The 12,973-nt window shown below is 43.4% G+C and overlaps 1 protein-coding gene across 2 annotated transcripts in view; it reads right to left on the bottom strand.

The window, feature by feature from the left end:
* The window catches only part of BANP (BTG3 associated nuclear protein), a 173,448-nt gene that overhangs the window by 109,578 nt on the left and 50,897 nt on the right, over window positions 1–12,973 (bottom strand). For both annotated transcript variants that reach the window (XM_068150802.1, XM_068150801.1), the window contains exon 7: window positions 8,664–8,903. In XM_068150802.1, the coding sequence (XP_068006903.1) occupies window positions 8,664–8,903 (240 nt within the window). The remainder of the gene's footprint in view (window positions 1–8,663; window positions 8,904–12,973) is intronic.

A 12,973-nucleotide genomic window follows, 5' to 3' on the forward strand; every position in this document is an offset into this window, starting at 1 on the left:
ATCACAGTTACAAATTAAATTCATAGCTGGTATCATGCAAGAATGACACAAGAAGCGTGGGAAGGAGACAGAAAATACACAGCCAGTGATTTATTTCATTTCCCCAAATTGCTGCCTTTCTTTCAGTTTATTAAATAGTAACTGGCCAGGAAAGTAATTGAAATAAACATAAGTGCCCAGAAAAGAAGACAACAGCCAGCATTAGAGTGCTTGCATCAAGTCAGTAAGCAAGTGCCAGCACTGATGCCATTTATGAGAACTGTGGAGCTGAGATAAACTCAATGGGTTCTCCTATTATCTTCTTGCCTCCAAAGAGGTTATCACTCCCCTCCATGTGGCAGCATTGAATTGATTCACAAAGAAGCAGCTATTTGGAACTGAAGCCAGACTTTTGCAGCTCTGAGGAAGACAACATGTTTGAAAAGCAACACTGCTGCATCACAAGGCTTGTCTCAAGGGTGCTGTACAAAATAATGGGTTTTTTTCTGTAGGAGAAAAAAACAACACAACAGAAATGCTTTGACTTCTTTCCATTTAAGGATGTGCTGAACTCTCAGATTCTGCTCTCACTCTTCTTAAAACATAGCTCAACACCTCTGCAGACTCTCTCCTCTCTTCCCAAGTTCTTCCCTTTACAAGCCACCGCTCTCAGAGACTTGGGAATGAACAATGATGCAGCTCTCCTGAAACTGTCAGGTGGAGATGGTCCACTTTGTAAGATTCAGAGAAGAGGTTCTGAGTAGCACACAGCTGAAGAGAACCTGCTTGAACTCCTCCATCTGCCACAGGCATGATACTGCAGAATTGGGCAAATTCTTGTCTGCTTACACTCAACCCTTCAAACTGCACAAAGCAGCTTATCCTACCCCTAAGCCATGATCTGGCAGTTGAGAACTGCACAACAGCATCTGGGAACACCACAGCCCTCAAAGGAACAGCCTTAAACCCAGTTTTTATTTCCAAAGAGCTATGGTCCACAGGGTTTAACAGTAGTAGAAGAAAATGTTGGCAAAAAGTATTTCCAGGGACCACAAGATTAGCTCATCAATGCAAACACAAACCATGCTACTTCTTTTCAGACTACTAGAACTTGAAAATTAGTTAATGTCCTATATAACAGATAAACAGAAGCAGGGGTTAAACAGAAAATATCAGAGACTCTCCACAAATTACTAGCTTGAGCACCACCAATAACTCATTCCTCTTCCCCCAAGCCCCCCAGAGTATCCAGAGCGTGACTGATTCTTGAGTTAGCTGGTCTGCAGACTGACATGACAATTAGCAGAGCAGTCACAAAAAGCCAAGTTACAGAAATTCATCATTTCCTAGAGCTGATGAAATATTAACGAGAGGACAAAATGCCAATCTGAAAAACTCTTGAGTTTGGGGGGGAAGTTTTCCAACAGCTTCCTGATGGAATCCAAGGTCTAGATGCAATTGCTGATAAGACTTGCAGTGATTCCCTGCTGCACCTGACAGAGTTTTAATCTATTGTGTATATACTTCACAGTCTGACAGTGACTAGTATTCAGAAGTGAGTCAGAAAGCTCAGAATTATAAATAGGGAGTGAAAAGATTACAAAGTGAAAAACAAAACAAAACAAAACACAAACACCAGTATACAGAGATTAGGGAGAAAGGATCTAAAAGGAAAAATGGGTGCAGTTTAGAACAACAGAGCAATAAAAAAGAGCTTTTTTTAAAGGGGGAAATGGGGGGGAGGGGGAGGGAGACAGAAGAAAACACCAAATGAAATACAAATACAAAATGTAATTTCAGCAACTGTAATGTTTATGTATATAAAACATTCTATGTAATGGCAATAGCCTGCAGAGGCTCATAGAACAGATCCACTGGTGAGAAACAGTAGAGCTAACCCTTTTTCCAGTATGTAAAAGCTGGGTAATGCTTAAGACAGACAGCATGGTGGAGTATTTGTTGTTTGTCCTGCCCTGCTGCAAGATAACAATCATGAAAAGCAAGTGAGAAGCTAAAACAACGTAGTGACTTCCTGTGATCCAAAGATTTGAGATGCTACAACTGGCTTCAACTGGCCCAGCCTGCACAGTGCATATGAATATAACCCTACATCTATACATACACTGACCTAACTGACACACATTACACAATTAAACAGGAGTCCAATGTGTTTCTGATTAGAGCCATGAGGGTGGTCTGCTTCTCCAGCAGTGTTGTGTCAGGGCATTTTCTAAGCAATATCCTTAACTCCCTCCGAAGTGGACACAGCGCTGTTTCGTTCTTCTCTCAAACATCATTAACATCCCTTTCAACTGGTGCAGCAGCACAGTGGTCCCACCTTTACTAGAAGCAGAATTATGACACAACAGAAACATGAAGCTTCAGTTGCCTCTTTCTCTCTAGTCTACATTTTTATTTCCATCTTAAAAAGGAAAAGTTCTGCGCCATGTGAAACAGAATTTTCTTATTTGATTTGCTCTATAGTTAAAAATCAGACTTTATCAGAAGGTGTTTTCAGATAACACTTTTTTCCTCCCCATGTTATTTAAATAATGAAATGTTTCTAGATTAAATAAGTGTTAACTCATAAATGGAAATAGGCAAAAATTCATTCTACAAACTAGTCTTGGAAACAGATAAGAAAATTCAGCAGGATAGTACTAAGCTGGCTGTAACAGTATTCACCGTGGTGCCCCCCCACTCTGCAGCTCCTGGGGGATTTTGGTGGCTGGGGTTTTTAACCAACAATCATGTTTCTAATGTAAGAGCTATTTCAATATGCTTAAATAGTTCCCTAAGCATCAGATGACTCTCTGCAGCTGAAAGAGGATTCAGAATAGAATAGAACAAAGCAGGTTGGAAGAGACCTTCAAGATCATCGTGTCCAACCCATCAGCCAATCCAACCCACCTAAACAACTAACCCATGGCACCAAGCTCCCCATCAAGTCTCCTCCTGAACACCTCCACTGATGGTGACTCCACCACCTCCCCAGGCAGCCCATTCCAATGGGCAATCACTCTCTCTGAATATAGAACCTCTTCCTAACATCCAACCTAAACCTCCCTTGGCACAGCCTGAGACTGTGTCCTCTTGTTCTGGTACTGGCTGCCTGGGAGAAGAGACCAACATCTGCCTGTCTACAACCTCCAGTGAACTAAGAGCACAGGTTCCCCTTCACACAAGTGAATTTGCATCTCCTCCCTTCACCCAACCACTCATTCTGCATTCAATTTGTAGGTACTGATCACAGAATCCCAGGGTCGGAAGGGACCTCTGGAGATCATCTAGTCCAGTTACCCTGCTAAAGCAGGGTCATCCACAGCAGGTTACCCAGGATCACAATGTCCAGGTGGGTTTGGAATCTCCCCAGAGAAGGAGACTCCACAACCTCTCTGGGCAGCCTGCTCCAGGGCTCCAGCACCCTTACAGCAAAGAAGTTTTTCCAACCAATCTTTTACCTTCCTATCATAATTAGCCAAGTATCTTAAAAAATAATCACAGAATCACCAAGGTTTGAAGAGACCTCAAAGATCATCGAGTCCAACCTGTCACCACAGACCTCACGACTCAACCACGGCACCAAGTGCCACATCCAATCCCCTCTTGAACACCTCCAGGGATGGGGACTCCACCACCTCCCTGGGCAGCCCATTCCAAATTAACTAACTAGCAAGCCTGCAAAAACACATGTGCAAGTGCAAGAGGCTCTCACAGAAGTGGCAGACCATGAGTTGCACATGTAGGAAATAATCAATATTGTTTTCATTTCCTTAGTTAAAGAACTATTGATAGATCTTTTACTAACATCAGAAATCCCCTCTCAATTCTTTTTTCAGGATGACGTGGGAAAAGTCAGTCTTTGTTTTCTAAAGGTTCTCCTCAATGCAAAACTCTGAATTTGCAGATCTGGTGTTTGCTTTTTTTTTTCCAAACTCATTTGTAGAAACTGCAGTAAAACCTTAAAAGAGCTCAATCTCTGTTTTCTGCCACACAAAGCAAATTATAACTGTGGACATTCTCATATCGAGTTTCACCAGAAAAGGTCTATATTTTTAGTAGGGCTGAAGTAATGAGCTACTTAATGACACACAGTGTGTTTAAGTCATTTTGGTTTCTTGCCCAAAAGCTCTCTTCAATACCACTGCCACCCCCCTAGCAAATGTATTCCACAAGTGAAAATTTATACTTCCAAAGACAAACTTTCATCTCTTCTGCGGTAAACCTAACACAGCACATCAGGAATTCTTCATAAACACACAGCTCGTCGTGTGCTATAGTTTCTGCATATTCCATAAAATATTCCCTCTATTAAATACAGATTTGCTTGGTGTTTTCTTTTTCTCCTAGAAGATCTTTCCACTGACCAGAAATGAAGCAAAAGGAAAAATAGACTCCTGTCTCCTGGCCTGAGCTTTTCTCGCCATGACCGGCAAACGCGACGCTGATGACATTCGATTGTTTCACTTAAGTTTCAACTGAGGCATCACAGCATTGCTGCTCAGAGCAGAAACAAACCACAGTGTTAGCACAACACCCTCATTCAGTTCCCACATTAGTGCTGTGCTCAGTGTTTGGTAGGTTTTATGTAACAACACTTCACCAATAAAAAGCAGATGGGCTGTGGACTGGCAGAGCAAAGCAGAATATAGAATATAGAATAGACCAGGTTGGAAGAGACCTTCAAGATCATCACATCCAACCCATCAACCAATCCAACACCACCTGATCAACTAAACCATGGCACCAAGCACCCCATCAAGTCTCCTCCTGAACACCTCCAATGATGGGGACTCCACCACCTCCCCGGGCAGCCCATTCCAAAGGGCAATCACTCTCTCTGTATAGAACTTCTTCCTAACATCCAACCTAAACCTCCCCTGGCACAGCCTGAGACTGTGTCCTCTTGTTCTGGTGCTGGCTGCCTGGGAGAAGAGACCAACCTCTGCCTGTCTACAACTTCCCTTCAGGTAGTTGTAGAGAGCAATAAGGTCACCCCTGAGTCTCCTCTTCTCCAGGCTAAGCAACCCCAGCTCCCTCAGCCTCTCCTCATAGGGCTTGTGTTCCAAACCCCTCACCAACTTTGTTGCCCTTCTCTGGACTCGTTCCAGGAAGTCAACCTCCTTCCTAAACTGAGGGGCCCTGAACTGGACACAAGACTCAAGGTGTGGCCTAACCAGTGCAGTGTACAGGGACAGAATGACCTCCCTGCTCCTGCTGGCCACACTGTTCTTGATGCAGGCCAGGATGCCATTGGCCCTCTTGGCTGCCTGGGCACACTGCAGTAGGTAGGACATAGCAGGGCTCTTCCCAGGGTCTCCCTGACAAAGCAGGTGGCACAGCTGAATTCAACAGGAATGGAGTGAACTGAGCATGGCCTGAATCTTACCCTCCCAAATTAGGAGGCATCCATATGCTAACCCACATTACAGCAAATTCATATGCCGGCCTCTGAAATCAAATCACATTTCAACTTAATTATTCACAGTGATGGCATATTAGATTATTACATTAAATCATTTCTGGACCAATGTTGTTATTAGATTTGCTGCTTCATCAAGTTTACACCCTCATCTGTGGCCACAGGTTTCTTTGCAACTGCTAACAGCAAATATCTCAGTAACTGGTAACATTTAGGTGCCCAACAATGTAAACTCTGGTCAGATTCACACAGGGCATGTTTTTTCTAGAGGGCTTACAAGAACCCTGGTTAGTTATGGATTGAGTCCCAAAAGAAAGCAATGCTGTCAACATGGAGAATAAAAATATCTAGTGTGGGGTGTCCCTGCCCATGGCAGGGGGGTTGGAACTAGATGATCCTTGTGGTCCCTTCCAACCCTGATTGATACTATGATGAAGATGGTTTCAGATACCTGCATCTCAGACTTTCTAAACCATGCTATGATATCAAAGGCACAAAGAGTGGTTTCTCTGCCCATCCTTCAGAATGCTGCTGCTTCTAATCCACTGTCAGTATGTTTCTGCCATTGCAGACCTTTGCCAACTGCAGGGATCACTTCTGCAATCCAATTTCTTCACGGTCAGAATGCCTCACAGAAATGACATAATCCCTAGCTTGAGCATTCAGTCACATGAATGCATTCCTTCCCTGTGCTCATATTTTCAAAGAGCTGTTCTTGCTACACAAATAGCTATAAACTCACAGATTTAAACAACAGGGGAAAGGGCTGCTAGTGACCTGCTGTAACAATGGAGCAGGGTTTCTATCAGTGACAAAAATCTATTGAAGTTGCAAAACCACAGTGGAACAAGGTCATTTACACTGATTAGATAACATATAAAAAGGTTTTGGAGATCAGTATTACTTTGAATCATAATCATGGAATGGCTTAGGATGGAAGGGACCTCAGAGATCACCTGCTCCAACCTCCCCACCACAGGCAGCGACACCTCTCAACTAGACTCATGTGCTCAAGGCCTCATCCAACCTGGCCTTCATCACCCTCAGGGAGGAGGCATCCACATCCTCCCTGGGCAACCTGTTTCAGAGTCTCAACACCCTCACACTGAACAACTTATTCCTAAGTTCCAGTCTAACCCTCAGTTCAGTGCAAAGCTCAGCAGTGTCAGCATTAAATTTTCTTCCATGTAACACTTAAATGTATTGCCCTAACTGAGCATAAAACCAAACCATCCAACTCTTCAAACACAATTCAAACTCACCTCTCTCTGGTTGTGTTCTTTAGCCCTAACTGGCATTTTGAATTGGCAAATCACAAACAAAACACTCCAGCACAACAAAATATTCCCACTCTACTAATCCACAGGTGACCTACATAAGATGTGACTGTAAAGAACCTTTCAGCAATGAGATCTACTGGTATATCAAAATCCAGTTCAATTAGTAAAGATGGTCATTTTGAGACTCTAATAATTCCACACTAACACTTAAATCTGTTTCCTCCTTACATTCACACAAGAGCTGGAGCACTTCTGTCAGATGTTTGGCTGTTTGAGAGGCCTTTGCCAACTTCCTTTACTGCAAAGTAGTTGTACCACAGCACATGGAACAGACAGGGCTGTCCTCAAGGTATTCCCAGAGCAATACTCTGCAAGAAGTCACCACATCAGAACAAGATCACAGAAGGCACTAGGTTGGAAAGGACCTCAAAGTTATCTAGTCCAACCCCTCTGCAGTCAGCAGGGGCATCCCCAATTAGAGCAAGTTGCATGGAACCCCATCAAGTCTGACTTGGAATGCCTCCAGGGACAGGGCCTACATCACCTCTCTGGGCAACCTGTTCCAGTGTTCCACCACCCCCAGAGTAAAGAATTTCCTAATGCCCAAAGAACTTCTTCCTAATGTCCAAGATGCCTATGTCCAAATTCTTCTCCACTTTAGATGAGAAATACATTTGATTTCTCCTAAACTGACAGAATTTGCATCTTTGGTGTAAGTAACATCTGTTTGTTACTGTAGAATAGGTTTCATAACCAAAAGAATCACAGAATTGTTTAGGACTGGAAAAGATCTTTAAGATCATTGAGTCCAACCATTATTAACCAAACACTACCAAGTCTGCTGCTTGACCATGTCCCTCAGCACCACATCTACACAGCTTTTAAAAACCTCCAGGGATGACGACTCAACTATTTCCCTGGGCAGTCTAAGCATGCACCCTGGAGCAGACATTAGCATCATATGAACTCTCATTATGAATCCACAGACTTTGTGACACTCAGTGTCTCCTTTAGGAGGGACTGCAAATTTCTTTCATCTCAACATCAGCAAATCTTTTGAATCAACAGATAAATGGAAGCAAAAACCCCTGATTGTCAAGACCACGCCGTTTTGAACCTTTGAACAATACTGAAATCTGTATAACTTGGTTCATTATTTGCTCCACAGTCCAAGAAAGGACTATTTCTCCAATATGCACTACACGTAGCAAGCTCACAGCTGGTAGTTACAAAGAAACCTGAATTCAGATTTCAAGATTGAAGAATTTCTGGTGAATGCCCACAATGAACTAAATCAAAGCTGTGTCCAGTTCTGGGCCCCTCAGTTTAGGAAAGACGTTGACTTGCTGGAACATGTCCAGAGAAGGGCAGCAAAGCTGGGGAGGGGTTTGGAGCACAAGCCCTGTGAGAAGAGGCTGAGGGAGCTGGGGTTGCTTAGCCTGGAGAAGAGGAGGCTCAGAGGAGACCTTATTGCTCTCTACAACTACCTGAAGGGAGGCTGTAGACAGGCAGACATTGGTCTCTTCTCGTAGGCAACCAGCACCAGAACAAGAGAACACAGTCTCAAGCTGCACCAGGGGAGGTTTAGGCTGGAGGTTAGGAATAAATTCTACACAGAGAGTGATTGCCCATTGGAATGGGCTGCCCAGGGGGGTGGTGGAGTCCCCATCATTGGAGGTGTTTAGGAGGAGACTTGATGGGGTGCTTGGTGCCATGGTTTAGTTTGATTAGATGGTGTTGGGTGATAGGTTGGACTCGATGATCTCAAAGGTCTCTTCCAACCTGGTTTATTCTATTCTATTAGGATTTCTTCATTTAAAAACCCCAATACATAAATAATAAACTAACAAACCAGCTGTCTGGCAACACCAGGGCATACCCCATCACCCCATTCTTACAAAACACAGCTTGACCTCGAGTAGCAGATGCTCTCTGCCTTCTCCACACAGCATAAACTCAACAAGCTTCAGTGTTATACTCACAGCGAATTCCATAGATCATGAGAGGATCCAGTTGCTTCTTCCCATGCTTCCCCTGGCCTGAAAGGTTGGAGATGGCCTGAATTTCCCGGTGGAAGAGGTAATCAAGCAACGTCAGAGCCATCTTCTCGGCCGTGCGGCAGTTGGTGCTGATGTGCAACATGTCGGCAGGGGTGATGGGGCACCGCACCCGCATCTCGGGGTTGTTCTCATCGCCGAGCCACGTCCCGTTGGGGTAATCCTCTGCAAAGAGAGATCAGGGAATGCCTAGTTGTGGCACAGCAGACAGCAGCAGTCAAGTTCAATTTACAGTCAACTTTTCTTAAATGTATAGATTCACAGATTGGTTTAGGTTGGAAGGGACCTTGAAGATCATGAAGTTCCAACCCTCCTGCCATGGGCAGGGACACCTTTCACTAGAGCAGATTGCTCAAGGCAAGATGCAAGACCCAGCCCAGTTTTCAACACTACTTTTACAGCTTGGCCTTCAAATAACCTCCTTTCCCACTGCATCTTCCAAAGTCAGATGGGATTTTATTCCTAAAGTTGCAAGAGTCTCAAGAATCACAAAACAGTTTGGCTTGGAAGGAACCTTAAGGATCACCTAATTCCAACCCCCCTGCCATGGGCAGGGACACCTCCTACTAGACCAGGTTTTCTTCATAGCCTCCATAAACTTCAGAGTTTAGCATGACTAATAGCTCACAAGATTTGCTACAGATAAAAAGTTATTCTCAAATCCACACCAATGGTGACCAAAGGTTATTGCCATTGTGTTCTGGCCTACACAAGGAACTGGTGCAGTTAATCCAGATGTCTAACTTGCTCTCAGATCTCTTTTTGAAGTGCCTCATACCAGAGGCCAAGAGCTGAGAGAGCGCACACTATATTCACAGTGTCCTCATTCATCAAGTGAGTCATCCCCTAAAAATGATTACTGCAACCTTGTAACATCCTTAAAGCACAGCTCATTTCAAGAAGCTCTGAACCACATTTGTTCCCCCAAGCATCAGATCAAAATGAGCCTAAGGAAGATGATAAATCTGAGAAATTACCATAAATAGTGAGCAGTACCTTCTTGAATCCCTTTTTAAAAGAGTGTTTTAAACAATGGCAATCATTCCAAATGCAGCAGAACAGCTGAAGTCAGAATTCTGGTCGGTCCTCAGATTTACTGGCCAGAAAGTCTACAGGATTTCCTAAACACAATTTAGCAAGGAGCAGGCCCAGCGTACCGATAATGACTCAACCATTAATCACCTTCCCTTCTGTCCAAGCACAAGGTCATTTACAGAAGAACCATACCTAACCTCCCTTGTGGACACATAAACATTTCATACAGAAAGAAGTTTTTCTGATCTCTGTCCCAGCCTTTCATTTGGACAGGGAAAAACCAAGAAGGCAATTATTTTACGGGGAATACTAAGCCCTCACTGCAAGTTAATCTTTGCAGGCAATGTCAAAAGTTAGTGGATTCAAGGCTAACCAGAAACTTGAACACAGCTCATAAGGATGACCAATCCCTGCTGAAGTGGAGGATGCAACACAGGACTTCAGACAAGACTCTCATGCCAGGTAATAACAATTTCCAGGAGATGCTAATAGGACCTGGCTAGAACAACATTCCACTGCCACTTCTTTGTTCACTGACACAGCCCATTTGGATTTGATTTCTGTGTTTGCTCAACTTTGAGGAGTAAAACCAAGCTTCCTGACTTAGAAGTCACTTAGCCCTTCCGTAACAGAGCTTTGAAATATTTCTTTATTGCTTTACACACCTTCAGAATAGCAAAAACGTGAACAAGTCATTCAATGATATGATTTATCTTTCATGAGCTGCCTTTGGAATTTCAGGGTACATACAAAGTCACAAATTCCTGGTTTCCACAATCCTTCTAGCTCCAAAACAGGGTGACAGAGTTCAGACAGATGAGCATAACCTTTTCACATGGAACAGCACCCCTGAGCAAGCAGCATCTTCATTTCCAAGTGCTGCCACAGGTTAAGCAGCCTGCGTTTTACTAGACTACAAGCCAAAAGTATGGAATAAAACCCAACATAAAAGCAACCCAAAATGCTCAAAACCACTTTTCTAACATGACCTTTGGGTTGAGTCATACCATATGTCAGATGCAAGTTTATTGCAATGAATAATGACAGTGTGAAGCAAATGTTAGCTTATGCAATCCCAAGATATCATTAGAAACATCAGATTATCAACTGCAATCATTCATAAGGAGAAATATTTAATGCTGATGTGTGTAGCAGCTGGTTCCCTCAGACCTTTTTCTGTTGAAACCAGACTTAGTGTTCTATTTTTATACACTATTTTTTTATGTATCTCCTTATCTGAACCTCACTTTTTACCCTGAACTGCGTTAACAGGACACACTAGCTGCTTTCTGCTCACCATACCAAGTGCCATCCGAAAACCAAGGTGGTTCGAATTAATTGCAGCTTGTTTTGAATGCCACTGTGTCTGGCTTCCCCACGAGTGTGGTTAGCATTATCATGGAAAACAGCAGTCTGTTCCCAAAGATAAACTGACTGCTTCATAAAAATTGGGGCAGAGCCGGAAAAGCAAAAAAACATCTCGGGATAAATGTGTTGGGCTCTTCACAGAGACTCTAGGAATGCCTCTGCACCCTGCTGCCTTACCAGCTCGCAGACCTACCGTTAAGAGTTATTACTACTTACGGGACACCTCTCACCTGCAGACTGGCTTAACAAACTCAACCAACCTACAGGAACCAAAGATCCTATATATTTTTTGTTCAATTTGCAAAATAATCTTCTCTTCCCACCCCCCCCTTTTTTTACTGGCAGAGAGTCCAGAACATACCGTTTTTACCACATGCAACTGCTCTTTTATTGCGTTAGCCTGGAAAAAAAGACACTCTCTCTTGCTGTTCTGACCTATGAACACAGGCCCCACATTAAATTATCTCTTGCATTTTCCTTCTGCCTTAAAAACAAAAAAAAAAGAGGCAAGCTTCAACAGAAAGGGAATTTTGTTTCATAATCGTTTTGCATTAAGCGGAACCTGCGTGACTGAAGTTAGCCGCGACTCTGCCGTCTCGCTGCGGCAATTTGAGGCCACATCAGCCGAGCAATTCCTTACCAAATGCAATGTCTACCAGCCTGCCCACACATCTGGCACTTCACATAGAGCAAATACAATGAGACTGGCACCAAAAAAAAAGAAAAATGGTGAAGAGTGGAAGCGCAGTGCCACTTCTGAGGGAAACAGAACGGCTCTGAACAAGTGGTGTGGGATGGGAGAAGGCAGGCTGAGTGGGGAAAGGGGAAAAAGCCAGTCTGATGGAAGTTCTCTCTGAACAATTAAGTACATGAATACTATTGATTTAACCTGCATCATTTGAACTTCCTAGCACTCACTTTTTTATGCTTGCCAAAATGGTTCTTCACCCAGGCATTCTAGGCAGTATCTAGATAGAATCTAGGTGAATCAGGTTGTTTAGTACCTACACTGCAACAGAATCATAGAATGGTTTGGACCGGATGGACCTTAAAGATCATCTTGTCTCATCTCTGCCCAATGCCATGGGCAGGCACTTTCCACTAGACCAGGTTTCTCAAGGCCTCTTCCAACCTGGCTTTGAACACATCCAGGGAAGGGGCATCCACAACCTCCCTAAGCAACCTGTTTCAGTGTCTCACCACACTCCCTGTAAAGAATTTCTTTCCAGTCTAAATCTACCCTCTTCCAGCTTGAAGCCATGATTTCTTCCACCTTAAAGCCAAATTTCTTCAATATTATTATCTCACAGCCTGCAAACTATCATCTTTCCCTGCAATATTTCATCTGGGAATCCTGGATTTCTCTTCCTTCCAGCAGTAAAACCTGGAGTTCTGGCTTAATGGAGCCAAATAACCCGATACAAAGTCAGGACTCCACTAGGCACTGTACAGTCACACATAGCTTCTGTTCCTTAAAGGAACAGAATTAACATGAAGGGTTATGGAGGGATAACACAGTCAAAGCACACACTTCTCAAATACTGAGGCATAAATGCACATGCTCATCTGTAACTCAGCTAATCAATGCACCCCTGTTTTGCCCTGGAGTATTTTTCTTCTGTTAATTCTCCTACTAGCGTTGCTGCATTTTGAATGCTTTGTGAGTGCTGTGTGGAAAGGTACTTCCTTGCATTTCTTGAAGTCAAATATTCAATCATAAGAGAAGTGGCTCTTGATCATTTCTACTTACAGTGTTAGAAGTCCTGACATTTTTATCTGATTTCCTCTCTGTACTCAGCAGCTCATTTCAATGACAGACAGCCTAATTTCTA

This window comes from Melanerpes formicivorus, unplaced genomic scaffold (genome assembly GCF_026170545.1).
Source record: "Melanerpes formicivorus ecotype bairdi unplaced genomic scaffold, bMelFor1.0.p_v2 SCAF_20, whole genome shotgun sequence".
Classification (NCBI taxonomy): domain Eukaryota; kingdom Metazoa; phylum Chordata; class Aves; order Piciformes; family Picidae; genus Melanerpes; species Melanerpes formicivorus.